Source organism: Acomys russatus, chromosome 14 (assembly GCF_903995435.1).
Source record: "Acomys russatus chromosome 14, mAcoRus1.1, whole genome shotgun sequence".
Classification (NCBI taxonomy): domain Eukaryota; kingdom Metazoa; phylum Chordata; class Mammalia; order Rodentia; family Muridae; genus Acomys; species Acomys russatus.
Window position 1 is genome coordinate 16,986,937 of NC_067150.1, and position 18,609 is coordinate 17,005,545.

The 18,609-nt window shown below is 42.6% G+C and overlaps 2 protein-coding genes across 6 annotated transcripts in view; both read left to right on the plus strand.

Moving 5' to 3' along the window:
* The window catches only part of Prkcsh (protein kinase C substrate 80K-H), an 827,425-nt gene that overhangs the window by 612,912 nt on the left and 195,904 nt on the right, over positions 1-18,609 (plus strand). The gene's annotated exons all lie outside the window — the stretch shown is intronic.
* The window catches only part of Bbs9 (Bardet-Biedl syndrome 9), a 388,213-nt gene that overhangs the window by 189,212 nt on the left and 180,392 nt on the right, over positions 1-18,609 (plus strand). For all 4 annotated transcript variants that reach the window (XM_051156063.1, XM_051156062.1, XM_051156064.1 and 1 more), the window contains one exon: positions 6,220-6,372. In XM_051156063.1, the coding sequence (XP_051012020.1) occupies positions 6,220-6,372 (153 nt within the window). The remainder of the gene's footprint in view (positions 1-6,219; positions 6,373-18,609) is intronic.

Sequence of the window (18,609 nt, forward strand, 5' to 3'; positions counted from 1 at the left end):
TGGAACTGGGGTTGCAGTCAGTTTGAGCATTGGTTCTGGGTCCCGAACCTGGGCCCTCTGTAAGAACAGCAGGTACAGTACTGCACCAACCAAGGACAATATGTGCAATAAACATCGAACCCCTATTCAGATCTAGCCAATGGACAGAACATTCTCCACAGCTGAGTGGAGAGCAGGGAATGACTTTCACACAAACTCTGGTGCCCCATATTTGACCATGTCCCCTGGATGGGGAGGCCTGGTGGCACTCAGAGGAAGGACAGCAGGCTAACAAGATAAGACTTTGATAGCCTATGAGCATATAGAGGGGGAGGAGGTTCCCCTCAGTCTTAGACCTAGGGGAGGGGAGTAGGGTGAAAGCGGGAGGGAGGGAGGAATGGGAGGATACAAGAGATGGGATAACAATTGAGATGTAATCTGAATAAATTTAAAAAAAAAAAAAAAAAAAAAAAAAAAAGAACAGCAGGTACTTTTATCCTCCAGCCAAATCTCCTGCCCCTAAAGTGGTTGTTTTTAAAGGAAGCAGTAGTTTTCCGGGCACTTCTGAGGCTCACGTACCAAATGTCTTCTCTACTTTTCTTTCTCTTTTAGAGACTGGCTGGAGAGCTAGGCTCCAGGTTGCGACTGTCGATATCCCATCCCCCACCCTCACTCTTGGCTTTTTGGCTTTTTATATGGGGGATTCAAACTAAGGGCCTCAGTCTTACACAGCACGCACTGTGCCCACTGGTAATCTCCCCAGCCCTGTTGACACTGACTTTCTGGGTTAGTATTTAACTCAATTGTGGCACCAAAATTGACAGTTTGGGAGCATATATTGAGGTATTTTAAATGGAGACATTTTGAATTTTAATATTTCAGTAATATATCTCTGTCTGTCTGTCTATCTGTCTGTATCCTTTGGAGTGTTGGCGAGTGGAACTAAGGGCCTTATGCATAGTAAGCAGTGTTTACCACTGAGCTACATTCCTAGACCTCTGACATTAGTTTTGCAAATACTGTTTCTAGAACAGGTTTGCAGAAGCTCTGTGCTGAAGTACTGAACTCATTCTAAGTCTTCTAGGATATTCCGAGAAGTCTTAGCTTGGCTGGACTGGCCCGCGAAGTCTGGTGGATTTTGAAAGAGTCCACAGAGAGACAGTGCTGACTACGTGCTCCTGATGTCTAATACAGAGCTCCCTGTATTCTCTCGGCTAATAGGTTTGCCATACACTTTCCCCTCCTGATTTCTTGCACAGGGACTCCCCAGTGTTGAGGCACTTTGATTTGTTACCCACACAGGGGTAATGAGTCTCTTCTGCTACCTGTTGCTACTGTCTGTTTTCAGCTATGAATAATTTCTTAAACTTTTAATCAAGATAGCTTTTAGAATCTGTTTTGCTTTGTATAAACAAGGAAGAAATTCTTGTCTGTTCCATTCCTTGTACTTCTTAGTTTTTGGCCTTGTGATTGATAAATATTTGCTAAAGTGTTGCAACTCTTTTATTATTATCACTATTATTGGTGTGTGCGTGGTATGCATGTGAGGGTCAGGCGCCTGCGGACGGGAGCCAGAGGCCGGCTTTCAGGAGTGGTCGGCTTCCTTCCCTGTGGGCTGTGAGGTCAGGCTTGCTCAGCAAGCACTTTTACCCACAGAGCCATCTTGCCTGCCCTAGATCCCTAAAGTATGAAATTCTGATATTGAAAAACACCTTAATCTCTGGTTCCTGCTACACATCGAAGTGGTAGCCCACTTGATACCTGCATAGTGAGGAAGTCTTTAGTGTTGTGTGTTGATAGGCTTGGAGTATCGTGGAAGCAGACCTCAGGTAGGGGAGGTATAACTGGCCTGCCACTGTTCTTATCATAGGGTCCCATGTGTCCCAGGATGCCTACAGATCCCATGCACTGGAGGGTTAATATGATTTAGAACTTGAGATGCCCCTATCTTCATTTCTGAGTGTTGGGATTGCAGGTTGAGCACTACCATGCCTGGTATACATAGTATAAGGGTTCGAACCCTGGGTCTCCAGCACGCTACAGAAGTACTCTGACAGCTGAGCCTTATTTCCAGAACCATTTATTCTTTTAAAGTTTTAGTTATTAAAATTCATCTTGTTAATATTTTATGCTGTCCACATATTCTTTTACCATTTAAAATTTTTGAGACTATAAATAGATTACATTTCTCCTTTTCCTTTCCTCCTCCAAACCTTCCCGTATACATCTCTACTCTCCTTGAATTCCTGCCCTTTTTAAGTACAACTAATTGTTGTTGTGTGCGTATACATATATGTATATACGTATGTATCCCTAAATATAACCTGTTAAGTCCATACAGTGTTACTTGTATTTATGTTTTCAAGGTTGACTGTTTGGCACTGGACGGCCAGTTGGTGTGCTTGTCCCTGGAGATGACCATCTCCTGTTCTCAGCATCCCTCAGCTGCCTAGAGCTCTTTGTGTTGAGCTGAAGCACTGTGGGCTTTTCCTCGGTCAGTTGCCATGCCCAGCGGTGGTGTCCTTGTTCAGCTCACGTCTGGGCAGTCCATGGTGCTGAGACTTTGTGGATGTAGTTTCGAGACAGTCTCATAGCAAATGTCCTGATCCTTTGACTCTTACATTCTTTAAAAAAAAAAAAGATTTATGTATTTATTTAACATATATGAGTGCTTTATCTGCATATATACATGCATGCCATAAAAGGGCATCAGAACACATTATATATAGGTGGTCGCGAGCCCCCATGTGGTAACTGGGAATTGATCTCAGGACCTCTGGAAGAGCAAACTGTACTCTTAACCACTGAGCCATCTCTCCAGCTGTATCTTACAATCTTTCAACTCTCTCTTCTGCAATGTTCTGTTAGCCTTAAGTGTGGGAGTGTTTTGCAGAAGTATCCATTAGGAGTGGACTCTGCATATTGTTTGCTTGTGGTTTTTGTGTAATGGTCTCCATCTGTTGCAAAGAGAAGTTTCCTTGAGGAGGGAAAACTTATCTGTGGGTATAAGTACAAATATTAATAGACTGTCGGTAGGGATTGTGTTGTTTTAGTAAATTAGTGGCTGTAGGATCTCGTCCAGTAACCAGACTTCAGTAGCACTGAGTAGTTAGCTGCCTGCCCCGTGCCAGGCAGCGCCGCCTGCTTGTCAAGTGGGTTTTCAGTTCAGTTAGAGAGCCTTCCTTTGGTTACTACTAAGGCATGCATGCCACTACTGTACCCTTCGGGTCATCATGTCGTGCTGGCTGTCATGGTGGTTCATAGATGTCGTAGCTGGTTAGGACTGTGGGCTGCCTCCCTCCTTTAGAAGCTGGCAAGGTGCTTTCTGGTGCCATGGCTGCTAGTTCTCAGGAAGGAGGCTTTCCTTTCCAGCTCAGGAGTTCCTGGGCCCCGTGTCAGAAGTGCATGGTGTCCTCAGTAATAGGACTTACCTTCCACCTCCGGAGGGTAACCAAGGGTAGCAGCAATCGGCGGCATGTTTTGGGAGTCTCTTCGACAGCCCTGGCCAGCAACCTAGAAGAGGGCTTCTCATGTCTGACACTGGGTTTTTGATGGGCGGCCTTTGGCTCTTGGTAGGAATAGCATCAGCCTAGATTAGAAAGGACTATAAAACTATATACGTATATTTATGCATGGCTCATGTATATTATAGCATGCCTCCTGTGGCTCTCCCACACATCCTTTCGTTATTTCATCCACCTCCCTTTGCTTTTGTGCTTACCTCCCACCTTTCCTAAAGAGTGTTCCTTTTCCTGTTTCCCCACAGATCACTTGTATCCTGCTATTTCCCTCTTACCCTCCTCCCTCTTCTTTTGTATTTCCCTCCCCCCCCTCCCCGTTCTCCTCTCTGTTGATTCCCAGCTGCCCTATCCTAGCAATGGATACATTTTAATTAAAATATTTAATTGTATTATTTCCTTTTTTGTCTTTCCACCCTCTAGCCCTTCTCATGTCCCCTCACTCTAACTTCTCACATATCCCCCCCCTCAAGGTAATACATTCTTTTTCTTTGATTAGTATTGTGATATGTATATATTGCCATTATCACAATGATAAATACATGAACTGCAGAGTCTACTTTTCATGATTGTGTGTGTGGTTTCAGTATGACCATTTTGAATCAGATGTGCTTTGAGAGACTAAATCTCTCAGCAGACATTGGTTGTTAATTGGTGGGATCCACGAAGTTTTCCCTTCTCTGTGTTAGCATCTCTAGTGATGCTGTGGCTCTTCAGTCCTGCTATTTAATTTTTGATAACAAAAGGTAGTTTTTCCTTAAGAGACTTTGATTGGATTTTTAAAAACTGATATAATATCTCGCAGTTAGGAGACAGGCTCATCCCCTAGCCTGTCTGTCCCCTCTTTGGGAGCTGCTATTGGTGTTATGTATCTTTCTAGAAATATTCTGTATAGTTAGAACTATGATATTACTTAGCTCTACTTGGAAACACTGGTGGACAGCATCGCATGAGTCTGTTTTGTGACCTTTGGTTTGCTTTATTGACCGTGTCACTAGGGAGTACTGAATGTTAACACATCCCTTGCTCTGTATTCCTCTTGATTTAATCGTTCCCTCTTAATAGGCACTTTGTTATGTCTAAGCATAATAACAAAAGAATGTTAAGATTATCCTTACGTGTATATAGTACACGTAAGCATTGCCTCTTGGATAAATTCCTAACAGTGGGATTGTTAGATCACAGGCTATTGTGTGTAAGTGGGCGGGGCTTGTGGTATACTGTGTGTAAGTGGGTGGGGCTTGTGGTACACTCTGTGTAAGTGGGCGGGGCTTGTGGTACACTCTTTTGGGCTATATGATGAAACTCTTGCACAAAATTAATAAATAAATTAAGTGGTCATTTTTTTTATTGCTAAAACTTCCCATTTTTATCTTTTTTTTCTTACTGATTTCTGTTGGCCTGTTGGCCTCTTTACGGTGGCTTGTAGATGCTTTCTCGACATGATGGCATAATTCTTGTCATGGTTACAGATACTACTATTACTTAATGCAACTTGCCATGTGTCTTATCACTTTGCTTACAGTATTTAATCATGTAGAATTAATTTTGTATGTGTGTATTTGTGTAGTGTATATTCGTATGTGCATGCCAGTCTTCATGTGTGGTGATCTGGAAGAGAATGGGCCCTCTAAGCTAATAAGTTTGAACCCCCAGTTGGCTGAACTGGTTGGGAAGGACTAGGATGTATGGCCTTGTTGGAGGTGTGTTGCAGGGCTGGTCTCTGATGCTTCAAAAGCCTCCTGCCATGCCCACGGTGCTCCGTCTCCTGTTTGCGTCTCGGTGTGGTGTAAGATGCGAACTCCTGTCTGCTTTGTTGCCATGTCTTCACTTCCTTGTCAGTTCTGTAACCAAAAGTCCAGTTAATCAGTTTCTTTTATGAAGTGCCCTGGTCACGCGGTGTTTCATCACAGCAGTAGAGAAGTAATAAAGGCAGGATGTGAGACTGTGGGTGTGCAGGCATGTTGGGAACTGAATGGGGACACGGGCTGTCTTCCTGGATTGCTCTCCACTCCACTTACCACACCCCACAGCTCACCAGTTCTTCCTGTTCCAGATAGCCAGCGTGACCAGGGTTGCCTGTGTCTGTCTCTGGGTTGGGGTTAGAGGAGGCCATCACTTTGGCCTGCATTTTACAGGGGTTCCCAGGACTCAGATTCTGGTCCTGTGCTTATGCAACAAGAGTTTTACCCACCCAGACTTCTCCCAAACCCTGTGTTTGCCTCTTTTTATTGGCAATTTATCAGTTTGGTGTTCTGTGTGTTTATATATATATATATATATATATATATATATATATATATATATATATATTTGTGATATGTGTCAGTGGCTTTTGTTTCAAACAGTAAAAGCTTAGATTATAAGTACAAATTCAGTTCTAGTGCTTCTATGTCTAATCCTTTGTTCCTTTTGCTATTTGGTTTATTGCAATGAAAAAAAAAAAAGAAATTAAAAATTTTCTATGTAGCCAGTTTTAAAGAACTATGTTAGAGATATTCAGTCTTTCCCCAAAGATGCTGTAAGAGATTCACTCAGTTTTTATTTACCCATTTTCCTGTTGTCTGTGTAGTCACGTACGGAATACCACATAGTCCTAATTCCCCTTAATCTGTACATCTGTCCAACTCTTACACACACTTATAATGCACTGTTTATATTTTAATTTAAACATCTTTTATCATATCTATTTAACCCCAATGTAAGAAATTATTCCTTATAGCTGCGGATGAATGGTGAGAAATTAGAAGAACTTTTATCTGAAAGAGCTGTACAATTCCGGGCCATCCAACGTCGGCTTCTAACAAGATTCAGAGATAAGACACCTGCCCCACTCCAACATCTGGACACCCTGCTGGATGGAACCTATAAGCAGGTCAGTGCCGGATAGTGCCAGTGTCTATTATTAGATATGTTTCTCTCTCACCAGCACACTAAGATATGCTATGTCGCATGCTTAAAATTGTTGTATGATTTTTACCACTTTATTCTCTACTTTCCCCAGAAGCTACCACACACTCCCAGTATTTGGGTGACAATAATGAAGACTTATATGACTATAATTAAGACCACATCCTGTCTTCCTGAGTTTCTGTCTGGTATCAATAATTTGTTTTAAAAATAGCATTGGTGGTATTTACATTCTGAATTTCAAAATAGAGGTTTAAAACATTCTAATAACTGCATATTCCTGTGTACTGTGACAAATAATAAAGACAGAATCATATGCCACTGCCCTAGTTTCCCCCAGTGGTGACATTTTAGAAAACTCTAGGAAAACATCACCAGCAGGATATGAGTGTTGATTGGCAGCCTGTTCTTGTTTGGGCTTTGTCATTTTTAACTTCCTCCCTTTCTCCCTCCTCCTCTGTTTTCATACCTCTTTGGCCACTTTTCTGTGTCTCCATGAGCATCTTTCCATATCCACAGTAATGCTCTGAGCTGACGATATGCTTCACTCAGGAGTGCACAATGGCTGATGGGGAAGTGTCATCTGATATTTTCCCAACATAGTGTGTAGCCAGACTTCCAGCCTTTTGAGTATGTGAATGCTGGACTTTTAATTCTTTCTCTGCCTAGCTTCAAGGTTGGGATTTTACATTTGTAATAAAAGTACTAGATGATCAAACCTATAGATTTTTACTTTCATTTATGTATTTTAAACTTTCATTCTTTATAGATTAAGAATAAGCAGTTTTTGAAGGAAAAAAATAGCTGTCTGGGATTTGCCTCAATTTGATGTTCTTTGCCATTCACTTTTATTATATGTGTTCATCCTAAATTACTCTGAGATGCTGATTGCACATTTAATTTCTTGAGCATAAAAGTCTAATTTTAACTTAATTTTAATGATACAATTAACATGAATATATTTTTCTAAAGAAAATTGTAGCCATTCCTAGTGCCAAATCTCCCATGTTGTTGTCTGTGAAAGTTACTACCCTTGTCTGCTTGGCCTCTTTCCAGAATCTTTCTGATAGGATGCATTTGTAGTGAGGTGATTTGTGAGGCTGAACGAACAGCACACTACACCTGTCAGTGCACCTCGCTCACCGTGTGTGCTGGAGACATCCCACACGGGTGCAGCACTCTGCTCCTTTGCAGTGGTTACAAGGGATTGTTGGGGAATTAATACTAGATGTCAGAGGGCTTCTCTACCCAAGCTGCTTCCCAAATAATTGAGACAGAGACCTCTTGGTTTTATAAAAGCTTTAAGGCACCATAACTTGGCAGGTATCAACCATCTAAGCTATTTTTCTATTTCCCAGCTCCACACCACATGTTATTTGTCATAATTGTTGCTGTCTGGGCTGCTTCTGTTTCATTAGGCCAGCCCTCACGGCCGCAGGCTCACAGTCCATGCTGTTCTTCTCTCAGGCTCATCCTCTCCTGCTACATCGTCTGCTTCCTCTCTCTCCTCCTCTTACCCTCAGGGTCCCCTGAGATTCCAAGCCCTGACACCTAAGCTCTGCCTATGCCTTTCCTGCCCAGTTACAGGCTTCAGTAACTTTATTAACCAATCAGCTTTGAATTAGGCAGAGCAAGGTTTACACAACGAAGATCAGTGTATGTGAGGATGTGCTCCTCTGGGCAGCAACCAGATCTTGGGGGCCAGCAATTGGCATTGGAATACATAGCACCCGACCAACGCCTAACGGGGGCTTCTGCATTTCCCTCTTAACTTGACGCCTTCCTTTTCTTTTTATTAAATAATGCATTAAGTCTGATTAGTGATGCTACATGGGTGCCATCCACTAGCCCATGGCAACTTAACCGTAGCCACATCTCCAAAGAAGGAGTCCCCTTTCCCCAGCAGCTATTAACTGCCAGCATCTCCTCAGCTAGGAACAGAGCCTTGAGATCCCCTCCCCCGTTCATGCTGGAGATTTGGCTGGCTTGTTCTTGTGCAGAACTCGTATAGGAAACCACAACTGCTGTGAGTTCATGAGTGCAACAGCCATGCAATGTCCAGAATACAGCATTTCATACATTATTTACACTTTAAAATCCAAGATACACCCTGAGCCTTGTGGAGCAATGGCAGGCGGCAGATTAATAAAGATGTACCACTTAAAGCTGAGAACTCACAGCATTTTGTCCAGTTATGAGCATCTGTGTTGACTGTTGCTACTGCAAAGAGAAGCTTCTCTGACCAAGGTTGAGTGCATCTATGGGCATAAACAGATCTATGGGCATAAACATACATATTTAGAAGACAATTTGGCAACATGACAATTTATTAAAATGACAATATTGTGTTATCCTCTGGGCCTATGACTGCCTTAGTTATGGCTTTTTTTTTATGTCATATTTTGAATCTTTCTTTTTTCTTAATTTTTAAAATTAATTTATTCATATTAAATCTCAATTGTTAGCCCTTCCCTTGTATCTTCCTATTCCTCCCTCCCTCCCGCTTCCCCCCTTCTCCCCTCCCCTATGTCTATGATTGAGGGAGACCTCCTCCCCCTGTATATGCTCTTAGATTAACGAGTCTCTTCTTGGTAACTTGCTATCCTTCCTCTGAGTGCCACCAGGCCTCCCCATCCAGGGGATGTGGTCAGAAAAGGGAGAGATCAGGAATACAAAACACTTATCTAAACATAATAAAGGCTATATACAGCAAACCAATAGCCAACATTAAATTAAATGGAGAGGCACTCAAGGAAATCCCTCTAAAATCGGGGACCAGACAAGGCTGCCCTCTGTCCCCATATCTCTTCAATATAGTTCTTGAAGCTCTACCCAGAGCAATAAGACATCAAAAGGAGATCAAGGGGATCCAAATGGGAAAGGAAGAAGTCAAATTATCCCTATTTGCAGATGATATGATAGTGTATATAAGTGACCCCCCAAATTCCACCAGAGAACTCCTACAGCTGATAAACACCTTCAGCAAATTGGCAGGATACAAAATTAACTCAAAAAAGTCAGTAGCTTTCCTATATACAAAGGACAAATAGGCAGAGGAAGAAATTAGGAAAACTACTCCCTTCACGATAGCTACAAGCAATATATAATATCTAGGCGTAACTCTAACCAAGCAAGTGAAGGACTTATTTACTTATGGCTTTTGACCAGGTTTATAGTATCAGCCATGAACTTCTTTCTGGGGAACAGAGAATCCAATCAGGAAGTGGTTGGTTACCCCATAACAGTCATGCCACTATTGTATCTGTGGGCACCTCCTGCCTATTAGGTTGACATTGTACCGTGCAGGGTCCAGTACTGGGAAAGGCATTTGTATCCCTTCCCCACAGCACCCCTCATAGCACCTTCAGGCACTATGGAAGCTAACTAGCAGGAAGGAAGTTAAGTGTCCTGGTCAATTTGAGAGTGATTTCTCTGTGCCTTGCAGCCAACTGTTTGGTGTTATGTGGATAACCACAGGCAACGGCAATAGCTGGTGTTGTTTTGGAGATCACTGGGGTTTCCTGACCTAGGTCGGAGGGAGGTATCTCATACCCGGCACTGAAAACTCTTGCTATTTTTAGAGTTGAATTTAACCCCGAGGAGAATACCTCTTGGGTAAATCTACTTGGAGCAAGCAGGCATATTACACACCTCAGTGTCACATGCTTATGTTTAGTCATCTCATCTGTGTCCTTTGCCTAGGTTAACTAAATATGTGAAGGATCAGTCTATGCTAGAGGCCCATTTTTACCTTTCATGGCAAAACTGTTTTATGGCTGTTTGGTTCTTTTTTTTTTTTTTTTTTTTTTTTTTTTTTTTTTTTTTTTTTTTTTTTGAGGTGAGATCTCAGTTTGCAGCCCAGGCAGATCTCCAGACTTAATGCTCCTCCCACATGCTTGGATTATAGTTACACACCAATGTGTGTGGTGTGTTACTAGATCTTTAAAGGGTTTTTCTGTTATATCAATTTGAAGGAGATGCTACGTTTATGAAGTCCTTTCTTTCTCATGCAGGATACGTTTACTTTTTGTTGGTCCTTGTGCCATTCTGATGGTCTCAGTAGCAGTGAGAGAAGAGCCCTGGGCTGTCCAGTGACATCTACACTTTCTTGCTTGACACTGTGTGTCTGTCTGGCTGACCCTCAGACACTGTTTAAGGACACAGTGATAATTATTTTTTTATGGATATAGAGACAGAAGTGAGCATTTTTCTTAAATTACAGTGTGGTTTTTGGCCATTGCGTTCATAGTGTAATTTGTGTCTCTACACAGTTAATATTTGTCTTATGAATGAATGAATGTTCTCTTGTTGGTTATAAAGACAAATCTCTTGAAACCATTTTTTTTTGATGCGGGCGTCATTACCAGGAAGAGAATAACAGAGAACTCTTTCTTGCTCATGCTGTTCTAGCATGCTGAAAGGGTGCTGAGGCATGGAACCCCTTTCCTATCTAAGTGGCATAGTTGGGGGACTCAGGCAAACTGACAGAGCGGAGAAGGCTGTACAGCTGTAAATTCCTGGCAGAGAAGATCTTTTCTGCTTGATTTAATGAGGCTGCATGCGCTATAGCTACCTGTGAACCAGTCTTCCACTGAAATGCCTCTGTGTGAGCAGGAGCATGATGAGCCTTGATCTTCTTCATTTCCTGATTCCAGAACTATCGAGCACTTTTTAAAAATAAAAGGTCTATTTCCCTCCCCTTAAAGCACATATTCCTGTAGGGCCCATAGGTTGGCCCATTTGGCAAAGGTGCTTTCCACTGGTCCTGATGGCTAGAGTTCCAGCCCCAGAGTCCATAGTGAAAAGAGTGAACCCACTCCCGAAAGCTGTCCTCTGCCCTCTCTACCCGGAAGCCATGGCGGCCACGCGTGAGGCCCGGTATGCACACTGTACCAGCATTCAGGAAGCTGAAGGAGAGGAAGGCTGGTGCTCAATGGCCTCCTTGCTTTCCCCTTCTCATTCTGTCTAGGACTTAAGCACACGAAGCGATCTGCTCACACTGAGGGAGGCCTTCCTCTTATCTTAAGTCAGGTGTGTCTCCTGAGTGACTCTAATCCAGCCGAGTTGGCAATGAACTTTAGCCATCACAGGGCTCGGGGCGGAGCTCTGCTGTTTTAGAATTTGAGAATTAAGAACTCTGTGCACAGTCGTCCTGCCTGTGACTCAAGCCGTTCATTCGCTTCTTGCTAACTGTGCGATCTCTGGCAAATCACTAGAACAATGAAAAAGAAGACGGAACTTACTTCTCTAAGCCTTAGTTTCCCTCCTTACAGATTAATGGTATCCACAGCACAGCCAACACATAAATTGCTTTGAGTAGTGCTTGGTATACAAGATCTCAGCAAATTTTAATGGCTTGTGACTACCCTTGTTGGTCATGTGACTAATCTATTCTGCCATCTCAAACACAGAGCTACTAATTGGTCAGGCAAAGGAGACTATAGTAATACTTCATCTCACTGAAACTCTATCTGCCAGCCTCACAAATTGAGACCTTCACTGAGAGTTATGAGAACCTTGGGTCCTTAGGGGATCTCCCAGACTCCTTCAAGTCTACCTGCCCCAGAAGCTGGTTGTAGAGCCCAGGTGGATGACTGCTGGGTGTTTCATTTCCAAAAAAATTGCTCCAAAACAACACCCCTCCCCCCTCTCTCCTCTCTCACATACATACACAGTCACTCATTTACAGAAATATGATATTAAATGGTAGTTCTGCCACTGATAGAAGCTTTTCTCACCACCTGCCCCTTCCGTCTTCTCTCTCCTTTCTCCCTTCTTCCTTTTTCTGGATTCAGTGCTGGGAGTAGAACCTAGGGCCTTGGGTATGCTAGCCAAGTACTCTACCACAAAGCCATGCTCCCAGCTGCAAGTGCCTGTGCTGAAGGCACATACTTGCTTGCCTGTCTATAATTTTTAACTGATATACCGCTGTTGACTGTTCTTTTACCGTTTCTTTCCTTGCTTACCACTGTAGTTGAGCATTTTTCAGGCTTTATGTAGTCATTTGTGTTTTGTGTGTGATTTACATCACATGTACCTTTTGTTTGTTATTCTATCAAGTTGTTCATGTTTTCCTTCTGTTGAATACATTAGTAATAATTTTTATGATGGCCTTATCATATATAATTTATATGTTAATCTTCCTTGCAGTGTGGATAAAAAGTTATTCTTTAATGTAATCAAATGCTAAAAGTTAAAAAATTTTCATTTGCCTTTTACTTTATTTTAATGTCCTCTAACATGTAAAATTCTTAAAAATATTTTCACAGTAAGTTTTTTTTTCTTTAAGCTCCTCTGCTTAGGATAGCCTTCCAAATGTCAGGAGTGCAGAGGTATCAACTTATAATTTATTTTAGCATTTATACTCCCTCATTCTTTATATACTTTTAAGTCCATCTGGACTTTATTATTCAATTTAGTGAGAAGCTAATCTCCCTGCCAAAAATGGTGAGCTAAGTTGCTCAGCTCCAGCTTATTGCATAACATGTTCTCTTTCCTACTGAGCTAACCGCTACCTATGGCATGTAGCAGCTTCATTATAAAGCAGACCATCCCAGCCCTTAGTGCATGCCGCAGCAGCCACTTGCCATGTATTGTTCCTGTCTGAGAAGCAGCATTAGACTAGGGCCTTGCTTACCTAACGTTGGTTGGACCCACTCAGGTGTCTGATGGCTCATCTGGACACAGTATAGCCTAGGATATGTTTATGTACACACTTGGCAGTTGGTTTGTAGATAGTTGGGGTCTCATGGCCCAGTGAGCCGGCCCAATGTCCAACACGTGTCTCTCTCTCTCTCTCTCTGTCTCTCTCTCTCTCTGTCTCTCTCTCTGTCTGTCTCTGTCCCTCTCTGTCTCTGTCTGTCTCTCTCTCTGTGTCTCTCTCTGTATCTCTCTCTCTCTCTCTTTCTCGACAGTGTCCTAAAACTCACTATTTAGACTAGGCTGGCCTCAAACTCACAGGGATCTGCCTGCTTCTGCCTCCTGCATGCTGAGATTAAATGCATGTGGTACTGTGCCCAGCACTCAAACACTTTTCAAACCTCCACCTCGGCCATGTTTCCCACATTCCATTGATTTTGGTCTGTGTAGCTCACAGGAGTGGAGAAGCGCATGGTGTCTGTTTATTTAGAGAATTCTGGGCCTGTTCTCATTCATTAATACCACGATGATTAAATATTACATTGTATTACATTACAAATGCTTTAAGTGGGGGTGTTTGTGTTGAATATAATGCTTCATTGCTGTGCAAACATTCTACCACTGAATTCTATCTATAATCTATATTTTCATTGTCATTAAAACATATTCATCTGCAAATGTGGTCTGAAGAGAATTTCTCTAAAGACTTTGGTTGGGACCTATTTAACGTGACCGGTGTCACTGGTGTCTCTGGAATGGTAAGACTTGCTGAATACTAGCCACGTGTTTGTTTCAGAGGTGGTTTTTGTAAATTTTCCTCTTACACCACTTCAGGGTGGCTCCCTGTGGCTGTGCAGTCATTGGCTCCGTGCTCCTCAGTAGCTGTCTGAATTCTTAGTGCTTGTTGAACCAAGGGACCTGCACTTTTATTTTCATTAGCCATCCAATTAATGTGGGTTGTCCCTGCCTTCTTTCTAATCTTGCTGTGTAGAGTGGGAAGACTGGGGTGCAGCACAGGGTAGAGCTACAGAGATGTGTGCATCACCCACTTATTCCCGGAGGCTGGGGAGGGCAGTGCAGCACTCTTCTTTGCTCATTGCTCATCTGGGGCCGCCAGGCTTTCCTTCTGGGATGAGCTCCTTGCTTAACTGGTAGCCAAGCAAACTGCCCTTGAGGAGAAATCTCATTAGAAACTGCATCTTGCAATCAAGCCTTTTTGATTCAGGTTGCATTAAGATAATTGTGAGTTTTGATGTTCAAGGTGGCCAGTCTCTCCTCTCCTCTCCTCTCCTCTCCTCTCCTCTCCTCTCCTCTCCTCTCCCTTTCCCTCCCCTCCCCTCTCCTCTCCTCTCCTCCCCTCTCTTCTCCTCTCCTCTCCTCTCATTCCCCTCCCCTCCCCTCTCCTCTCCTCTCCTCCCCTCTCATTCCCCTCTCCTCTCCTCTCCGCTCCTCTCATTCCCCTCCCCTCTCTTCTCCTCTCCTCTCTTCTCCTCTCCTCTCTTCTCCTCTCCTCCCTTGCCTATCCTATTCTCTCCTAGCCCCCTTCTTTCCTTCTTCTCCCTTCTCTTCTCCTCTCCTCTCCTTCCCCTCCCCTCCCCTTCCCTTCCTCTCCCCAATTCTCCCCTCCCCTCCTCTCCCCTGCCACTCCTATTCTCTCCTAGCCCCTTTCTTTCCTTCTCATGCCTTACCCTCTACTCCTCTCTTCATCCTTCTCCTGCCTCCACCCCCCCATCTCCTTCATTCTATTTCCTTCCATCTTCCACTCCACTCCTCTCTCTCCCCCTCCTTCCTCTCTCTTTCTCTCCCTCTACACCCTGGTAATTTCTTTACATAGCTAAGGCCTCAATTTGCCATCCAGGTACCCCAACTTCCCAAGTGCAGCACCATGGGTGTTGTACTACTGTGCCTGCCTTAGATCTCAAATGCATGTGTCTTAACCACTTGCACTTACCTTTTGTTATCTGCTTGACTGAATGTAGTCAACTTTCCTATTTCCAACTACATGTCATTTTTATACCCCATTTAGAACCTCCCCACTCAGGCTCTGCTCTTGTTAGCATTCGTTTCCCACACAGGAGTTGACAACTATCACACTCTCTTGAGGCATCTTTAAAATACCTCTCATTGACGTTACTGTATTTTTTGGACCATAAGACACACTTTTCCCTCCAAAAGTGGGGGAGAAATTAGGGTGTGCCTTATGGTCCAATTACTGTTTTTACTGTTTTTCTTGTTTTACTGCTCTAAAAACGAGGTGCGTCTTATGGTCCGAAAAACACCGTGGCTCATGGCTGAACCAAGGAAAGGGTCAACAGTGTGGCCCCAGAGCCTCAGGTCATGGTGTGTGCACATGGGAAGAAGCTGGCTTCCAGCTAGTAGAGATTTCCTAGTTGCTGAGCACAGTATCAACATTTAGTTTGTATTCTAGAATTTTGGGGGGATGTTGAGCTTTAGGGACATAGCTTTAAAAGAGAGGAAGCACGTTGTCATTTCTCTACCTCAGTTTTTTAAAATTATTTTCTTTTTTTTTTAAGATTTATTTATTTATTATTATGTATACAGAGCTCTGCCTGAATGTACATTTGTAGGCCAGAGAAGGGCATCAGATCATATTATAGATGGCTGTGAGCCACGATGTGGTTTCTGGGAATTGAACTCATGACCTTTGGAAGAACAGTCAGTGCTCTTAACCGCTGAGTCATCTCTCCAGCCCCCACCTCAGTTTTTATAAACCTACATCTCCTCATTTGTAAAACAGAAACACTGCCATTTAACCATTCCAGTGTATCAGAGGATCTGAGAGACAAAGTGAAGAGAAAGAGGTGAGGCTCCTGTTTATTCACTTCAGGCTGAGGTGAATTTCATTGGTGACTTTAGTATTTGAAGTTGTCTTCAGCGGGTGGCATTAGTGTTGCCAGTTTATGGTGAAGAACTGGAGACTCTGAAGAGAGTTGTTGGTGCCACCCAGACATCCAACATCCTCCAATATCAAGAATGCTTTCTGTAATCATTGCAAGTTGGGAATTAGACCCTTGGATTTTCTATAGCATGGCTGGGCTTGAGAAAAAAGATGCACATGCAAGATATTCACCCATACTCTCATGTACATGAACATATTAATAATAGTCTCATGTTCATTGTGCATTCAGCTATCATAACAAGAACTCTCAGACGGTCCCCCAATGCCTTGTTCTCTACTAAAACTTGAGGGCTTTGGCCAGCTTGTCACTGTCTGTTGAAATTTGGTTTCTGTGCCATCATGGAATGCTCAGACTCATCACATCACCAGGAGGGCTGTGGGAAATCAGCTCTCTTTGAGGTTGCAAGAATTTCACATATATTTACTGGTCAAAGCGAGACTGATTGGTAGGGCAAATTAAAATGGGCGATTAGGCTCAGCCTCTGGTTTGGCTTGTGTTGGGTGTTCTGTATGCATGCTGGGTTTTTTTTTTTTTCCTGCACTTGAACACTAAGCCTCTGTTGTGCAGAAGGAAACGTTTACTGATCTGAGTGTGTCAGGTGACATGTGTGTGATGTAATGGCTGATAATCAGTAGTGTTCAGAAAGGGAGTTGCCTACTTTTTCTCTTTTGCAAACAGCGGTTCTATTAGGCATAATTTTAAACAGAAAGCGTGTGGTTTGGGGCTTGCTATTTGTTACTTTTTCCTGCACTTAAAACTTCCTTCCACTTTGTTTATTTGTATGGCACTGACATTAAAAAAATCATTTTAAGTCATGTGGAAATCTAAGAGCTTTTTGGTGCATAGCTTTTAAATGAGTGCATTTTTGGTGCCAACACAAATGAACATGCGATTAATCCCTCCAGAGGCCCGCTTTACTCACTGCCGCTGGGGAGGGAAATAAAGTCTAAAAGAATGGAAGGGTGCAAGTGGGGTGTGGTGCTATGGCTGGCCCAATGTTCTGGGTCACTATCAAAATCTGTGGGAAGCTCTGTTTCCAAAGGCAGTACAATAGGCAAATGAAGAAATAGGGCATGGGAATTTACAATAAGTTATCTAGGCATGAATGAGGCTTTAAAAAATGAGAAAAAAAAAAAAAAGAATGACAGCACAAAGAAAATGTAGACTGTATGTTTTTGCAGTGGGATTCTACCCTTGGAAACTTAGAGAAGAAGTTAAATGTGGAAAACACACACACCGGTTGTTTCAGTTCCCAGCTAGGAAACGCCTATGATTATTTTAGTATACAACATTTAACACAATTCTTTTATTTAATTATTTTAAAACTAAACTATACAAAATTCTTCATATACTTGAAGAAATCGAAGCCAGAGAGATGGCATTGAGGGTAAGTTGCTCGCTGCATAAGCCTGAGAACCTAAGTGTGAATTCCAAGAACTCACAGCAGCCAGATAGATGTGTTGGTCTAAGTGTTCCTGTTGTAAGATGGAGGCAGAGATGGGAGAATCCTTAGAAACCTGGGGCAACTGGCCTGGTATCCATAGTGAAGAGCGGCAAAGAGACGCCATCTCAAGGTGAGGGTGGAAGACAACCTGATCTCTACAAACATACCATGGAATGTATGTGCTTTCCAGAATTCACACATGAATGCATGCATGTGTACACATATGCATGCACTCGTGCACACACACAAGCACACACACAGAGGCATACACAAATACACATATACAGATGCACATACAGATGTGCACACATGCATACACCCATAGGCACATACAGGCGCGCACACACACACACACACACACACACACACACACTCGTACACAGTAGGTACACACATACATACATACACATAATTTTGTGAAATAAAGAAAGCAAATTATGAACTAGTGCATATTAAGTTTCAAGTAATGGCACAGATATATCTATAATAGATATATTTTTACAGATTTGGAATGAGCGAAAAATTGAGTGTGGCATATAGTTTTAGAGTACTTAAAATTCTTTTTTAAAGGTTTATTTTTAAATTTATGAATATATATGTATGTGTCAGTGGTATATATACATGTGAATGCAATAGTATAGATTAGCGAGTTGGATTTCTGGAGCTGGAGTTACAGGTGATTGTGAACTGCCTGGCATGGCTACTGGGGACCCAGGCCAGCAAGTGCTCTTAGACACTGACCCATATCTTTAGCCCCATTATTCAACATTCTTAAATAGTTTTATTTTGATGAACAATTTGATGAACATTAAAATAGCTTCTACAACATATGCCATATACTCTTCTACACTTAAAATAGTTGCTAGGATAAATTTCTAGGTCTCAGAATGTTTAGAGCTTTTGACTGCTGTTCTGTATGGAATTGGCTCATGCCTTTTTATTCCAAAGAGAGTGAATTCCATGCCGAGATGAATGCATGAAGTAAAGCGATGTCTCTTTCCCTGTCTGACCCTCGCTCATACCAAAACCCTTGCACAGCCATGAAGAGTTCACTTCATCCATTTCAGAGTACAACCTGGAACATGGTTTACAAAGTGTTTTTGTTTTAAGTGTGTGGTCGTAGTTAATATCTGTGTGGCTACAGTGTCTAGGCCAGTGTGGTCCAACAGAAATGTGTCCAAGCCACAGATCTGAGCCA